The sequence below is a fragment of the Rhinopithecus bieti genome, unplaced genomic scaffold, assembly GCF_001698545.2.
Source record: "Rhinopithecus bieti isolate Rb0 unplaced genomic scaffold, ASM169854v2 scaffold_5626, whole genome shotgun sequence".
NCBI classification, from domain to species: domain Eukaryota; kingdom Metazoa; phylum Chordata; class Mammalia; order Primates; family Cercopithecidae; genus Rhinopithecus; species Rhinopithecus bieti.
The window spans coordinates 3,633,321-3,649,446 of NW_016805666.1; the positions used below are offsets into that span (position 1 = coordinate 3,633,321).

Below are 16,126 nucleotides of genomic sequence, written 5' to 3' on the forward strand. Positions count from 1 at the left end.
AAAAAAAGTGTGTTCAAAAATATTTGTGAAAAATTTATTAATAAATTATCTTTTGCCTACTTTTCAATTACGTAGACCTTAAAAGTATAGATTCTAGATTCAGAAAAGTCCAAATATCAGTTCCAGCTTCACTTTAATCACATCACTTAATCTTTTTCAGATAAAAATTCCTTATTTAAAAAAGGAAGAGGAGAGTAAATAATAATAGTATCTATAAGAGTTGCTTAAAGCATTAAATAGATTAAAATATGTTAAGTGCTTTTTACGTCACAATTGCTACATACATGTTGGCTATTATCATTATTATTATTATTATTATTATTATTTTTTTTTTTTGAGACGGAGTCTCACTCTGTCGCCCAGACTGGAGTGCAGCGGTGCCATCTCGGCTCACGGCAAGCTCTGCCTCCCGGGTTCCCGCCATTCTCCTGCCTCAGTCTCCCGAGTTGCTGGGACTACAGGCGCCGCCACCAAGCCTGGCTAATTTTTTTTAATTTTTAGTAGAGACAGGGTTTCACTGTGTTAGTCAGGATGGTCTTGATCTCCTGACCTCGTGATCCACCTGCCTCAGCCTCCTAGAGTGCTGGAATTACAGGTGTGAGCCACCGCTCCCGGCCCACGTTGGTTATTATTACTACTGATAAATAAGAAGTAAATTACTATGAACAATAATAATTTACAGGCTCTCTTTGAATATGAAAGATATTAACACTTTGCCTACAAAATATTTTGCAATACTTTCTATTTGTGTTTATAGATCAGCTTGGTTTATTGTATAAATCTGTACTTACAAATCTTAGGTAAAGTTTTAACTTGTTTTTTATTTTCTTGTCTTTTGTCATGCTTAGAAGAGCTTTTCTGCTGGACATGCTGGCTCACACCTGTAATCCCAGCACTTTAGGAGGCCGAGGTGGGCGGATCACCTGAGGTCAGGAGTTCGAGACCAGCCTGGCCAACATGGAGAAACCCCATCTCCACAAAAAATACAAAATTAGTCAGGTGTAGTGGTGCATGCCTGTAATCCCAGCTACTCGGGAGGCTGAGGCAGAATTGCTTGAATCCAGCAGGCGGAGGTTGCAGTGAGCCGAGATCGCGCCACTGTACTCCAGCCTGGGCAACAAGAGCAAAACTCCGTCTCAAAAAAAGAAAAGAAGAGCTTTTCTTCTCCTAATATTATACAAATATTTTCCCTCATTTTCTTCTAACAGTTCTATATTTTACACTTATATTGTTATTACAAATATAACTTATTTTTGTGTAAGGTATACAGCAGAGAACTCACTTTCCCCTCATAAGTGGTTAACTAGCCAATCTCCCAAATTATTCTATAATGTGCATTACCTACTATTTTAAATGCCACTTTGTAATATATTAAATTCTTATTAAATAACAAAACATTTTAAGTAGTTGAAGACTATATCAAAGTGTTCACTACTACATTGTTTATAATAATGAAAAATTTCAACCTCTTAAATACTCATCAGTAAAGGACTACTCAATAAAATTCTGATGTGTTTATATAACAGAGCATTACCCAGCCATTAAATACAATAAAATGACTCTTATGTACTTACATGAGAAGAAGTCCACAATATATTGTTAAGCATAAAATAAAACAACAAAAGTTGAAGAACAATATAAATTGTCCTATTTTATAAGAAATGAAATAATAACTATAAATAAATACACAAATATTTTACATAAGGACCTGAAAAAGCTTGGGAAGACAGTCACCAAAATTTAACTACATAAATTTCTCTACAGGAGATAGGCTGGGATAGACACATGAGAGTTTTTTATTTTTACAATATATTCTTCTATTTTGCTGGAATAGTTTTTTATAAATCGCAAGTAGTATTTTTATAATCAAGAAACAAACAAAATGAAAAACTAAGCTTTACCTGCAATAGCTTCATACAGACCAGCCTTATACCCTAAATACTCATATTCTTCAAATCTCTGAGGCCCCTCACATAGAGTTCGGCATTCTATATCTTCAACGAAATATTCTCTTAGGGCTTGTTCGAAGTGCCTGATAGCCAACTCAAAGTCATCAGCCTCATAATGTTTAACTCCTGCATTGTAACTCTCCTGCAATGAAACAGACAAAACAAAAAACAAAACAAACAAACAAACAAACAAACAACCTCTTAGTTTCAAAGAGAAGGGTTTATGCTGACTGAGGATCGTTTCGGTAGGTGGGGTACTGACTGCTTGTGCTGAGGAGGGATAAAGAAGGGTTGCACTGGGAGATAAAGAACAGCATTCCTGGCTTCAAATACTTACAAGTGGGAGGGGTCTTACTGAGCAAATAGACTGCTATGTGATCAGTCAATTTCATTTTTTTTCCTTAGCACACGCAAGACTGTATTTTTGAAATCATTTGCCCATAGGTAGGGCCATGTAACAAGCGCAGGACAACAGATGTCGGTGGAAGTGACATCCACTTTTAGGCTTTGCCTGTGTTTTTTTAAAAAAAATATTTTCTAAAGTCTTCCCTTATCCTTTTCTGCAATAATTTTGGAGGCTACATGTTGAGAATGGTGATGTCAAAAATTAAAAAAAAAAAAAGGCTTTCAACATGTGATTTCAAGTAATGTTTAGTGTATACAAAGAATTACATCACTTTTTAAAACCTCAGATTGAATTGTATAGGTACAATGGGCAAACCACTGGACTGGGAGCTGGAAAATCACAGTATAATCCTGAACAATTTATACTGGTCTCACCTCCTCGGTATAAAATAAAAGTATTGGAAAGGTTCAGAGAGGATTATAGATAATTATATGATGTTCTAGTTTTTATAACATTATATCAAATTTCTAAGTAAATTTTTATTCTCAATTTTAAAATTTTTAATTTTTTAGTTTTTTATTTCAATTTTTAAAATTTTTAATTAAAATTTTAAAAAATCATCTCAATTTTTTCCGGCATGATCATTATATTCTGAGAACTCTGAAAGTCTAAAAATGTTACTAAAATTTGAGAATAAATTTTATGAGATATTCATTCATAGAAATTTGCTTTGACTCAAATGAAACTTAGGAGCACTTAGCTCCCTGTGGTGAGGGCAGGGGTCCACAGAGCTTACCAAGTGTGGTTTGGCTTCTCTGTCTACCAGTTGCAATGCTTCAACACCAGCTGTCGCTCTGTAATTCTCAATGTTCTGCTGCATTTCCATGTGCTCAGGGTTTGCCACGAAAAATGTGTGAGCTGCTTCCACTGCTTTTTCGAGCTGGTTAAGCTAAAGAGAAAACAAAAAAAGACGAAATGAAGGCAAATATTTCTAAATCATACTCAGAGAAATACAAAGATCAGTCCAAAATCTCACAGTTTAAGAATGAAACTAGGAGCCTAGGATTTTTTTTTTATCAGACAGGCAATAAAAATAAAATAGACAAACGAGATTACATCAAAGTAAAACACTTCTGCACAACAAAGAAAGCAATCAACAGCTGAAGATACAACCTACAAAATGCAAGAAAATACTTGTAAACTATATATTCATATCCAAAAGGATATATATGATATATAAAAAGCTCAAAAAACTCAATAGAAAGAAAAAAAGGTTAAAAAATGGGCAAAAGATTTGAAATGGCATGTCTCAGAAGAAGATATACAATTGGCCGACAGATGTGTGAAAAAATGCTCCACATCACTGAAATGCAAGTCAAACCCACAATGAAATACAACTTCATTCCAGTTAGAATGGTTATTAACAAAAAGATAAAAGATAACAAGCATTGACAAGGAAGTGGAGAAAAGGGCACCCTTATACATTGTTGGTAGAAATGTAAATTAGCAAGACCATTATGGAAAACAGTATGGAGTTTCCTCAAAAAATTAAAAATAGAACTACCATATGATCCAGCAATCTCACTGCTGGGTATATATCTAAAGGAAATGAAGTCAGTATGTTGAAGCTATATCTGTACTCCCATGTTTACTGTAGCACTATTCACAATAGCCAGGACGTGAAATCAACCTATGTGCCCATCAGCAGATGAATGGATAAAGCAAATGTGGTACATACATACAATGAAACTATTGCGAACCAGTTTAGGAAACTAGAATTTGCTGCCAGCGTCTATAAAATAAACCACTGTTTTAACTGGAAGCTTGATATCTCTGTCTTCCATTTTATAAATTAAATACATCCAAAGTGGTAAGAAAAGTCCACATAAACATGTGCATGCTACATATAATGTCATACGATTGGATGGAGGTTATTACAAGGCTTTGTCAGTACTAGGTTTCAGCTAAAGAAGGACCTACGCACTCCTCCAATGAAACAAACCAACAGCACACTACATTTAAAGGCTTCAGACTGGACTTCCTTTAAGACCTAATTAAAACAAACCACAGGAGCGAGTAACTCTAATATGGGGGTAACTCTATGCATTAGAAAAATAAATTGTGAAATAAAGAACAATGGAAGAAAGGGGAATAATCTGACATGAAGATGGTACTGACTTTTAGAGGAGGCCACTGAGATGTCAGAAATACTGGTAAAAATGCCTGCAAGAAGGCTCGGGCCATTTCCTCTCAAGCTGTGAGGAACTAAGGCAAGCATTTTCTCTTGCCAGCCCAGAGGCATGACTGTGCGGTAGTCATGCTGCATGGAAAAAGAAATGAACATTGACTAAATCAACAGCCTGCTGACATTCAGAAGCTACACTATTCTTGAACCTGTGTGTAAATGAGGCTCCTCTGACACAGAAAGAGTTTTCCATAGCTAGTAATAAAGGAGGGATTGCTAAAGCACGCATTGACTGTGTAAAAATCACCAGTAGCCATCCATTGACCAGAAAAGAGGTTTCAGACACTCCACTCCATGACATTCAAGAACTCTGGGATTTGGCTCTGGTTTTCCTGGCATCACTTCTTCCTCTCTGCCATTATACCAACTCTTTCCGGAGAAACTGAACTTCTGCAAGTTTTATAACTTACCGCCTGCCTATTCAAGAACACACGCATAGGTCCAATTCTCCAGTCATGCCCCAATTCATTAGTTCACCCATTTACTTATTCAGCAAATTTTGCACCAACTCCATGTCAGACACTAAAGAGAATACCTACGTGGTCAAGACAGACAAAGGCCCTGCTTTCTATAAGAAATGTTGACATTCTCATAGAAGGGGATAAATCCCAAGTCAATAAATAAGTAAGGAAAGTAATTTCAGATTGTATTAAGTGCTATGAAGAAACAATGAACAAAGTTGTGAGCACTGGCTGGGACTGGGCTGGAAGGAGAACACCTTTAGATTCATTCATCAAAGAAGACCTCTCTGCAATGTAATTTCTGAGCTGAGACCTCAAAGTTGAGGAGCCAGGCATGAACTGAACCGGAGGAAAGGCATTCCAGGTCCAAGAAATGTGAAAGGTGAAAGGTGCCTGAAGTGGAAAAAGCCCTGATGTGTTTTCAAAGCAGAGCAGAGATCAAGGATGGAAATTTTAGAAGTTAGAGAAGGACAGATCATTTGTGCAGGCTATGGTAGAGTTGAAATGTCATTCTAAGTGCACAAGGAACAAGGAGGGATATAATCAGATCTGATACACATTTTAAAATGATAATTCAAACTTCTTTTTGGAAAATAGATCTTCCTCGCAGGCAGAAGAGCACTGCAGTAATCAGGTCAGAGATGATGCTTTCACTTTGCAAAATAATGTAGCATAGCATAAGTCAGTTGTCTGTTTTACTTTCCTTCCGTTCCCTGCGTCCATTCCTTTCTCTTGGTCTCCATTTTGCCCATCCTTGCTATAACAATGTTTCTTAATTCAGAAGGCAAACACGTAACACAAAAGGAAACACGTCTAAAATTTCCAAACATTTTGTATGGAAAATGTACAAGTTCCCTATTTTCTGAATTATGGTATGTAGCTCAAATAGTTTGATTATGAAATTAAGAACAGCTTGTAAGGCACGTGCAACAAAGAAAAGGAGGTAATAATTCTAAAGCACATTAAAGCTTCTAAAATAGAATATTTGGCAGCACTTTTACTCTTTTGAAGGTTTTTTTACAATCAGAGTAAAACATCAAGCCTAAAATAAGTAATTTCCATTATTTTTAAACATCAACATTTTCAATAAATGAATGAATTTTCTACTTTTGTTACCCTAACTTTGAGAATTTATCCATTACATTTTAATGAAGTGTTATAGCTTTCGCCTTGGCTTTTTTACCTAGATTTCACAATATAGTAACTTTAGAGATTTTTAACTCCCAAGTGACAAGCATGTAAGCTGATACTGAAGACATCCTGTTTCTAAGTCACAGTATAAGTTTTAAGCTCTGGCTAGCAGCATAAGCACAACAGCTAGAGAGAAAGGAAGTCATCAAATTACAGCATGTATATCATACTAAACAAGAAAATTCATCCTTTGATGAACCTGTAAGATGTGTGTGTGTACATATATATGTATATACATATATATACATATATACATATATATGTCACAAGGCATGTTTGTAGACATTTAATTACTTGCTAAAAAGTCTCCAAATTTACTCTAATTTTTGCCAACTTGGGTTAATTTTCTTCACAGAACCAAATAAATAAATACATTTCTTACAACATGAACAATATATTAAAAGAATATTCTTAAAATTTACATAACATTAAATTTTGAAAGAAAATTTGGAAGCAGTTTGTTTAACCTACTGATTTAACTAAATCCTGTAAATTACAGTTTTTAGATGTAAAGAACAGGCTGTTGAATGAGAATTCAATCTTATTTTAGGAAATTCCTAAACATTTCTAAATAAGTCAGATTTTGCAGTAAAATAATACCCATATAGCAAATAACTTTGCATTTTATTTCACAATTACTGATGATGTTAATACATTAACATAACTTGTAAAAAGATCCATATTTGAAATTGTTTTCATAATTCAGTTATAAGAAATAATCGTTTGTTTCTCTTGGCGAATTTATAAAATTAATTTTTACATCCATTGAGAGCTACCTAATATATTGTGTTTCCCCTTTTGCCTTGACTACTGGGAAGCTCAGGACTACATTCACTGTCATTTACAGTAACTATATTATGTTGGGTTTCTAATGTGTCAACCTAAAGTTGGCATATTTCACTTTTTTATTTGAGTGTTTTCATTCTCATTTCAAAACTCTAACTATACAAATAGTTGCCTTAGCAAGGAAACTCAGGGACATAGAAAAGGTACAACCTATTTAAAATATATACTCCCATAGTAAGGGAAATTTTTATACAGTATATTCCTTTTCTACCTCTCAAGGCAGAACATTTTAAACTTTCTAGCTTTGAAGACATGTTAATTCACGAGTTAGGTGGCCATGCTAATGTAGAAAATGAACTTATCTTTGCATTTATGGAATGTTACTGTAAAATATAGTCATAGTTATAAGTAAATATTTATAGTTTTCAAAATGCAATTTGATAAGGATTAAATGGAAAATGACATTTCTAAAGAGTACCATTTCCTCTGTGGAGTATATTGGAAAGGAAGAATCTGCTTTCTTAAAGTGCTTTCTTTTGCCAAACTGCTTATGCTCTTTCCCTCGATTACTTATGGTCCCAATTCTGATTAATAGACTCCTGCTCTTTCCAAACACTCTAGTGAAGTTTTAATCTGATGTTTACATTTTAATGTTAAGCACTGATGGTGAATAGCCACAGCCAAATGAGGATACTCTTAGGAGCTCAGTGAAACAACAGATTCCATCAGCTTTCTAGAAAATTTCTTATCTAAATAGAAACCATCTTTCTGGGTAAGGAAAACATTAAAGTGAAGAAACAGAACTTTTAAACATACTATTTCTGATTAGAAACTATTTAAAATGAAATGCCCTTTATGTTAAAAACAAACAAACAAGCAAACAAAAAACCAACTATCTAAGTACTAGCCAAAAATAAGTGTGTGCTTTTAATTGGACAGAATTGCACAAGTCATCTGTGTATTGTCTAACTTCCTACCAAGGCAACAGCCAAAACTTGAATGGCTGCTGGGTAAGAAGGAGAGCACATTATCTTAGTGATGGAATGTAGACAAGTCATCTCTGCCTCGGGTCGAACGAAGTTAGTGTGCATGGATTATTGGTACGTTACTGTTGTTTTTGGTTCTAAATGCTAGGACACAGTAAGACTGAATAACTGGGCAGGGATCTTAACCTCTACAGTGTTTGTCCAACACTCTCCCTTGAGGTGTCAGATGATGACTAATGGTTACCGAAAAGCTGTGTGGGCCAAGACCTTGCTGACATTTGCTTCCTGCTACTGTTTTTGGAATCAGCTTTAATCCTTTTCAAAGTTTATTTTGAAGGTAGTTGTCATTAATTTCATACTCTAGTTTTGCCAGCATCCCATGACTATTGTAGTAGTCATTACCTTAACATCTAAAGAATCTAGTTCATGTCAGATTTTGAAAAATAAATAAATAGAAATCCAATGTCTCTCTATGTGAGCACAGAACTCTGCTCCTCTTACACATGACCCTGCCAGTGTCTCTCTATGTGAGCACAGAACTCTACTCCTCTTACACATGACCCTGCCAGTGTCTCTCTATGTGAGCATAGAACTCTACTTCTCTTATACATGACCCCTGTACTGCTGAGCACAATCTAACGTGTGAGGTTGCCAATAATAAAAATTGCATTTGTCATATAGTTTGTATGTTTTATATAGTTCACAAAGCATTTTACAATATTAGTTATAAAAATAAGAGAAATAAAACTGGCCATTTATTGAGCGTCTGACCAAGAAGACAGTTTCAAAAAGCTAGATGAGCCCTTACCTCTACTTCAGGACCAGTGCAGAAAGTGGCTGATAATTATTGACAAGGGTATACTATGATACAAACAATAATTTATAGCATCAAGTCAAAACTTGTCCAGGGACAGTGTTCCCCTTAAAGAACTTTAGGGTACAAAAACAAATTTTGCTGTGATAACACTTGACTCATATTTTTCCTGGTTTTCATTATAATAAAGGGAGAAAATATTGTCTTTCCTTAGTGACTCAATAAAAAAAAAAAGTTTTAGCTGGCCATCAAGTTACTAGAGCCAAAAGCCAGCTTCCTAATTGTTCACTACCACAGTTAGGTCTCTGCAACCATTAGCAGCCAGATCACATTTTTTCCTCAAACTGTATGTCACAATCTTTTGAATTTGTCAATTACGATAGCAAAATGGCAGTTAACTATGGGTTTCTCTTTCTAAGATACCTTCTTGAAAATCAGCAGTGAAATAGCTTAATGCAGTCCGGGGAATGATTTTTCTGGTCTTGAGAATATGAAAAAAAAATGTCAAAAGTTTGTGGGTGTGTCTGCAACATTGTTTTGTGAAATGGCAAAGCATCCGACATAAAATGTCATAAGCAACTGTGAATCAAAGTATGGGTTTATTTAGTGTTTCTCCTGTAAGTCCACATGTTTCCTGAGTAGATTGCATGGGGGCATATAGATCAGGGACAAGAAGTAATCTTTTAGGCCCTGGCTTGTTGAAAATTGTAACTAGGATAACACTGAAAATAGCTTGGCAAATTTGATGATTTGAGGAGATTTTTCTGGTTTAGTGAATGTACAGATAAATTTTGTCATTACAATTTCCAACATGCTTGGTCTCCCTTCCATTTTGTGTTTATGAAACAAACTTAACATTCCACTCAAATCACTTTACTGGGAGCAATGCAAGAAAAGCAAACAAGCAAATCAAAAGCCTTTCCACTTGTACCTTTTTGGTATAAACATGCCACGTTCTTCTGTGAAATATAAACTCTTGCTTTTATAGGAGTGGGAAGATTTACTTCAAAAATTATTTCCAAACACTCAATTCAGCTCATGCAAAGGAATGCATCGTGGCTGCAAGCCAAGGGGAATTTTATTCCAAAGACCCCTCCTGGAGGAATCTTTAAGAAGAGACTCAGGTCTCTGCAGGTATGTAACCCATCAAGCTCACTAATGGGTACTCCTAACCTGACAGGCCACATGCTCTTACTAAAGAGGTGGTTTTGATGATAGAGTTCTTTCATTTCAATGTTTCATAAATTCCTCTGGCATCACACCTGCACTTTTATAAGTATCCAGCCACAGCAATAACCTTCAGGCTGTACAGTATATGAAATATCCTTGCCATATATATGGGTTAAACATAAACTCAAACATTTTCTTTGTACCTCAGCCAAGAGACTATATTACAAAAAAAGTTCTAGTCCATGTAAATTCTAGAGAAAGCTAAAATTTGGGAGAGATCTACTTACTGACTAAACATATCTGGTTGCATCAGTTCTGTTATTTTTGTGGCTCTTGCATTGATCTTATAAATATTAACTGCAATTAACTATAGAAGACTGGGGCTGGATAGACTATTTACATCACATAGTCCCACTGTTTCATTTTACAGGTGGATAAAGAACCTGCCTATAATATTAGCAGCAGAAGTATACTTAGAAGCTACCTCTTTGATTAAAATAAACATTCACAAATACACACTTGGGATTTTAGTCACCACGATTTCCAAGTAGAGGTGAGTTTGTGCATGTCTTGTTTATGTAACAGGTTTGCTGGTCACTTCAGGCATAGAAAGAACTGTGATAGATGGCAAGTGTCTGAGGATACAAAATAAATGCGACAAGATCCTAATCTTTTATTAAATATAGTCCAGTTAGGACAAGAAGACATACACGGGCTATTAATATCAAGATCTGGGAAATGGCCGGGCGTGGTGGCTCATGCCTGTAATCCCAGCACTTTGGGAGGCCAACGCAGGTGGATCACGAGGTCAGGAGTTCAAGACCAGCCTGGCCAACATAGTGAAACCCCATCTACTAAAAATACAAAAATTAGCCAGGTGTGGGGGCGCATGCCTGTAATCCCAGCTACTTGTGAGGCTGAGGCAAGACAATCGCGTGAACCCGGGAGGCAGAGGTTACAGTGAGCCGAGACCGTGCCACTGCACTCCAGCCTGGCAACAGAGCGAGACTCTGTCTCAAAAAAAAAAAAAAAAAAGAACTGGGAATGTACAAGCTTTTAGGGCAGAATGGGTGGGTGGCAGGCAACACAATGCTGTCAAAATTGGGAGACATGTGAAATACAGTAATCTGGAAGGTTCAGGAAAGGCCTCACTGAGAAAGTAGGACTGAGGGTCTTAAAAAACAGAAAACATGTGGATGTCCCAGCTGCAGAATAGCATCATAATGGTACAGTAGAAATGTCTCAGATGTATTTATAAGATAGTGCTTTGGATAACCTGGCTCATGTGGAAGGTTTCGATTCCAGAATAATGGGAAACAAGGTAGAACAGGACTGGATTATGGGGATCTTTGATACTAAGCTGAGTTGTTATGATTTTTATTCCTGGGAAAGGGGAAACAGATAGATATATCTATGTATTATCTATATGTGAATGTTTATGAATGTAGTCATGAAAATATATCTCTCTCATTCCAAAAAGGACTGTGAAAAATAAAAACTAACATATGTGAAGTAAAACTTCACTTATTGGCAGAAAGAACTTCCTCATTGGCAGGGAGAAGAGTGTAAGACTGGAGGCCTATGATAAACTTGATAATATCATTTTAGTTGTGGAAACATTAGCCTAGTTGTTGTAGGACTAACTGGGAGTAAAGGGATACTGCGGAAGAGGCAACATTTTGGGGAAACCATTGTATTTCTCTTTCTCACATAATAGAGAAGAAGTAAGTTGGTCAAACGGAAATGCAAAGTTAAAGGCATACTTAAAATTTCAAAACGAGTTAACTTGGAATACGGTGGTAATAGCAATAGAAACAGTATTCTTTAGGTGGCTGCAAATTTTGATTGTGGGTTGGAGAAATTTTTCTTTTCACTTTGAGCTAGTTTGTGTTTGATATAATGAAAAGGCGTCCAAATAAGTACATCTTCTTAGCAGTCAAGAACCTTGACAAGAGATCTGATATCAAGCAAAGTCTTCACTTGAGAAATGCTTGAGGTCTTTTCCCAGAGAGAAAGCCAGAGAAGAGTTTCCTAAATGAAGGAGCAATCCATTATTATAAATAAGTTAGAGAAACCAAGAAGGACAGAAAAAAAAAACAAAAACAAAACAAAAAACGTTTATTTTGATGTTTAGTCAGCCCTTATCTTGCCAAGAAATGTACTGCCTTAGATGTTCATAAGACTTATAAAAATGCTTTTATAATTAAGAAAGTGTAAGAGGAACTGTAGTAAGAGTTAAACATATTTCTTTAGGATACGGCATTCAGATTTTTTTTTAATGTACTACTGTAACAGTTAATCTCTGTAAATGGGACATTGTATTTCACACTTTTCAATGTATTTCACATTTTCAAACTCTTTCGACCAAAACCTTCCAGTCTGTTTCAGAGTGGCTCAAAAAACCAATCAGCCGTCTGCTATTTGTTGACATATATATAGAGAGAGAGAGAGAGAAAGAGAGAGTAAACTTCAGTAACGTTGATGAATGAATGACTTTATTATAAAATAATGACCTAAGTGATCCCAGAATCCCGAATGCAGATATTGAAATAGCTCTTCACCTGCTGTGACATCTGCTTCCCTAATATACTTACATGAATAAGATAAGTATAGAGTGAAAAGTGTTCTTCTCAGGGTCACGTGGGTTCTGACAGACGAGCTGAAACCTGGTCTTCTAATCCAAAGTTAATAATGTTTTTAGTGTAGTCCACTGTGCCTGAGACTAAGTGGACAATCTTCCTTCTTCAGCAGGAAAATTAAGAGTCTACCATTTTTAATAGGTGCATATAAAAAAGTCAGACCCAAAATGCACCTCTCCAAAAGTCAGTGGCAGACATCAGTTTCTCCATGCCACCCAGAATAACGCAAATTAAAGTTGCAAAGCGACTGCTAGTAAGTATAGAAGAGTACTATAGGATTGGGTTTAAATGAAGAGACTGGCTTGAATTGAACCACAGCCTAGAAAAATCATATCAAATAGACTGTGAAATTATATTCGGTGGTTAAAAAAACTGAGGGTTTCTGATTTCAATTTTGTATATACTGGGTTTACATTGGCTCCCTTCCCCCTTGAAATGTTATAGTGTGGCAGAGTGTAGCAGCTGCATGTTTGGTCTGTGCTAAGAAAAGACTCCCACTACGCACTTCCACATATGGAGTCCTGCTTTGTCTGCAGAGAGGACTACAAGCTTTATATTTCCAGAGGTTCTGAAGCTCAGGCTGCTCTACTTCATCTTTCCATTCCACCCGAGCAACAGTTAATGAGGGGCCTGTGCTGAGCATTGGGTAGGTGGAAACAGTGGGGAGAAATCCGAGATAATTCCTGCGTTTCAGTAGTGAATCTGGAGGATGGGGTGGGAAATCAGGCAAATACCTGTAATTCGGGGTTAATCAAGGGCCCTTAAGGGAAGTAAAAAGAAATTCTGTAACTATTCAAAGTAGGAGAAAGAACTTCTGAATAGATGGATCTGGAAAGTCTTCATGGGGATCTTACTACAGATAGGGCATCTTTAACAGACCCTGATGGACAGATGAGATTTCAACAGGCAGAGATGCTGGGAAGGGCATTTCACCATGAGTAAGACACAGAGGAAAAGCATCATCTATAGTTGAGAGTTAGTTTATTGGGAGTACCAGTGTTGGGAGCGGGGTTTGAAAGAGCAGAGAATACTAACATGGTAGTCTGATGCCAAAGTGGGGAGGGGTTTGAAAGTTAAGCACATATTCGGTTTTATTTTGGGGAGCACATGAAAATTGTAAAGCAATTGAGTGATTTGTAGCTCTTAAAATTTCCTTCCAGAAACATCTCCACCTGAGAGAGGAGAAAGTCTAGGTTGCTAGTTTGTTCCAGTAGCATAGGATGGTCTATGAGAGAGCTGGATTAGATCAATCTTACTGAGCAATACGTGCCAGTATACCCTACTCCTTCCAACCGGGTCTCCACCTGGCCCTGAATGCTGAGTGTTATGGAATCAACCTGCATACTTACACTCTAACAATTCAGTTGGTATGGCATCCCAATAAGTTACTACACTTCCACATTTCACATTTCTGGAAGACTCACTTTCTGTTCATTTAAAACGTTTCTTATTTTGAAGACTCCATAGCAAGCCCAATTTTAAGCCAGAGAGAAATTTTAGCCAAGTCATGAAAATGAATATAGCCTTCCATCTGAGAGTTGCCATTTCTACTCTTTCTACCCAGAAAAACATGTGGTTTTATTGTGAAATAATATAAGCAGTTTTTGTTCTTTTTTATTTGGAAACACTCCCATGAGGCACTAGAGGAAATCTCATTTGCCTCTACTTGGAGACAGTGAGGCAGAGAGATTCTGTTCCACTTTCACTAATCTTTGCTCCTTGCCCCATGTGAGCAAAGGAAGTACTGTGGGAAAGGCTTGAAACCTACTAAATGTGTGTGTCTAGGAGCTGAGGATGCGGAGACCCTATAAAAATAAAAGGAAGATGACTAGGAGCCTAAGTTCCACCCTTCCAACTTCCAGCTTTAATGTAAAAAGAAGCTAATAGCAAATGCCTGGATGCAGTTTGCATATTCTCAAAGAGAAGATGGTGAGAATATGTGTATATGCCTAAAATGCCTGGACGCAATTTGCATATTCTCAAAGAGAAGATGGTGAGTGTATGTGTGTATGCCTAAAATGCACAAGAGTATTCTACCATTTAATTTACAAAGAATGTTAATATAAATAATCTTAAGTCATCATCATGTGTAGACTGGGCAGATATTAATATCCCAATTTTGCAAATGAGAAGAATGAAGTTCAGAGAGGTCAAGTAATAATAGTTGCTACTATTATTAAACATGTAATACGCTAGAGACCTAAAATAAATGTATTACATATTACCATGTTATTTGAGCTAAATGGTGTCTCCCAAAATTCTTACGTACTAACAACCAGTATTTTAGAATATGACTGTATTTGGAGATGAAACCTCTAAAGAAGAAACTGAGTTAGAATGAGGCCATAAGGCTGAGCCCTAATCCAATCTGTCTGGTGGTTTTTTGGTTTGTTGTTTGTTTTTGAGAAGAGGAGATTAGGACACAGAGAGAGACACCAGGGGAACGAGTACACACAGAGGAAACTCTACATAAAGACACAGTAAGAGGGCAACAATCTGCAAGCCAAGGAGAGAGGCTGCAGGAAAAACCAAACCTGACTCCTTGACTTTGGGCTTCTGGCCTCCAGAACAGTCAGAAGATCAATGTCTGTTGTTTAACTTACCCAGTCTGTAGTTTTTGTGATGGCTGCCCTGGCAAACTAATATACGCTGAAAATAATGAGTTTAACATCAATAACTTCGTTTACAACTGAGAAATTTAAAAATAATATGTAATGTAATGGGACTTTAAACTCATTTCTGTCTTTTTTTTTTTTTTTTTTTTTTTTTTTTTTTTTTTTTGAGACAGAGTCTCACTGTCTCCCAGCCTGGAGTGAGTGGTGCGATCTCGGCTCACTGCAAGCTCCACCTCCCGGGTTCCCGCCATTCTCCTGCCTCAGCCTCCCCAGTAGCTGGGACTACAGGCGCCCGCCACCACGCCCAGCTAGTTTTTTGTATTTTTTTAGTAGAGACGGGGTTTCACTGTGTTAGCCAGGATGGTCTCGATCTCCTAACCTCGTGATCCACCCGCCTCGGCCTCCCAAAGTGCTGGGATTACAGGGGTGAGCCACCGCACCCGGCCTCATTTCTGTCTTACACCAGAAATCAGACCCCTAAGCTCTATGACATCCTCCCAGCACGATCAATGACAATGTTTGCAACTAAAGTATCCTAACTTTTAATGCAGTGTTCTTTCTACAAAGGTATCAAAAAGTGACCTTGTTAGACTCACTATGACATTAAAACAGAATGGGAAACAAAGTTAAGAAAAAAATACAGTTCCTTGGGAGGCCGAAGCGGAGGATCACGAGGTCAAGAGATTGAGACCATCCTGGCCAACATGGTGAAACCCCATCTCTACTAAAAATACAAAAAATTAGCCGGGCGTGGTGGCATGAGCCGGTAGTCCCAGCTACTCAGGAGGCTGAGAGGAGAATTGCTTGAACCTGGGAGGCGGAGGTTGCAGTGAGCCGAGATGGCACCACTGCACTCCAGCCTGGCCACAAAGTAAGACTCCGTCTCAAAAAAAAAAAAAAAAAAAAAAAAAAAATTCCACAAAA

At 36.9% G+C, this 16,126-nt stretch overlaps 1 protein-coding gene across 1 annotated transcript in view; it reads right to left on the reverse strand.

The window, feature by feature from the left end:
- The window catches only part of P3H2 (prolyl 3-hydroxylase 2), a 176,513-nt gene that overhangs the window by 37,123 nt on the left and 123,264 nt on the right, over positions 1-16,126 (reverse strand). Inside the window, exons 2-3 of the mRNA XM_017873434.1 lie at positions 3,092-3,244; positions 1,902-2,091 (exon numbers count right to left, since the gene is read on the reverse strand). Coding sequence (XP_017728923.1) covers positions 1,902-2,091; positions 3,092-3,244 — 343 coding nt within the window. The remainder of the gene's footprint in view (positions 1-1,901; positions 2,092-3,091; positions 3,245-16,126) is intronic.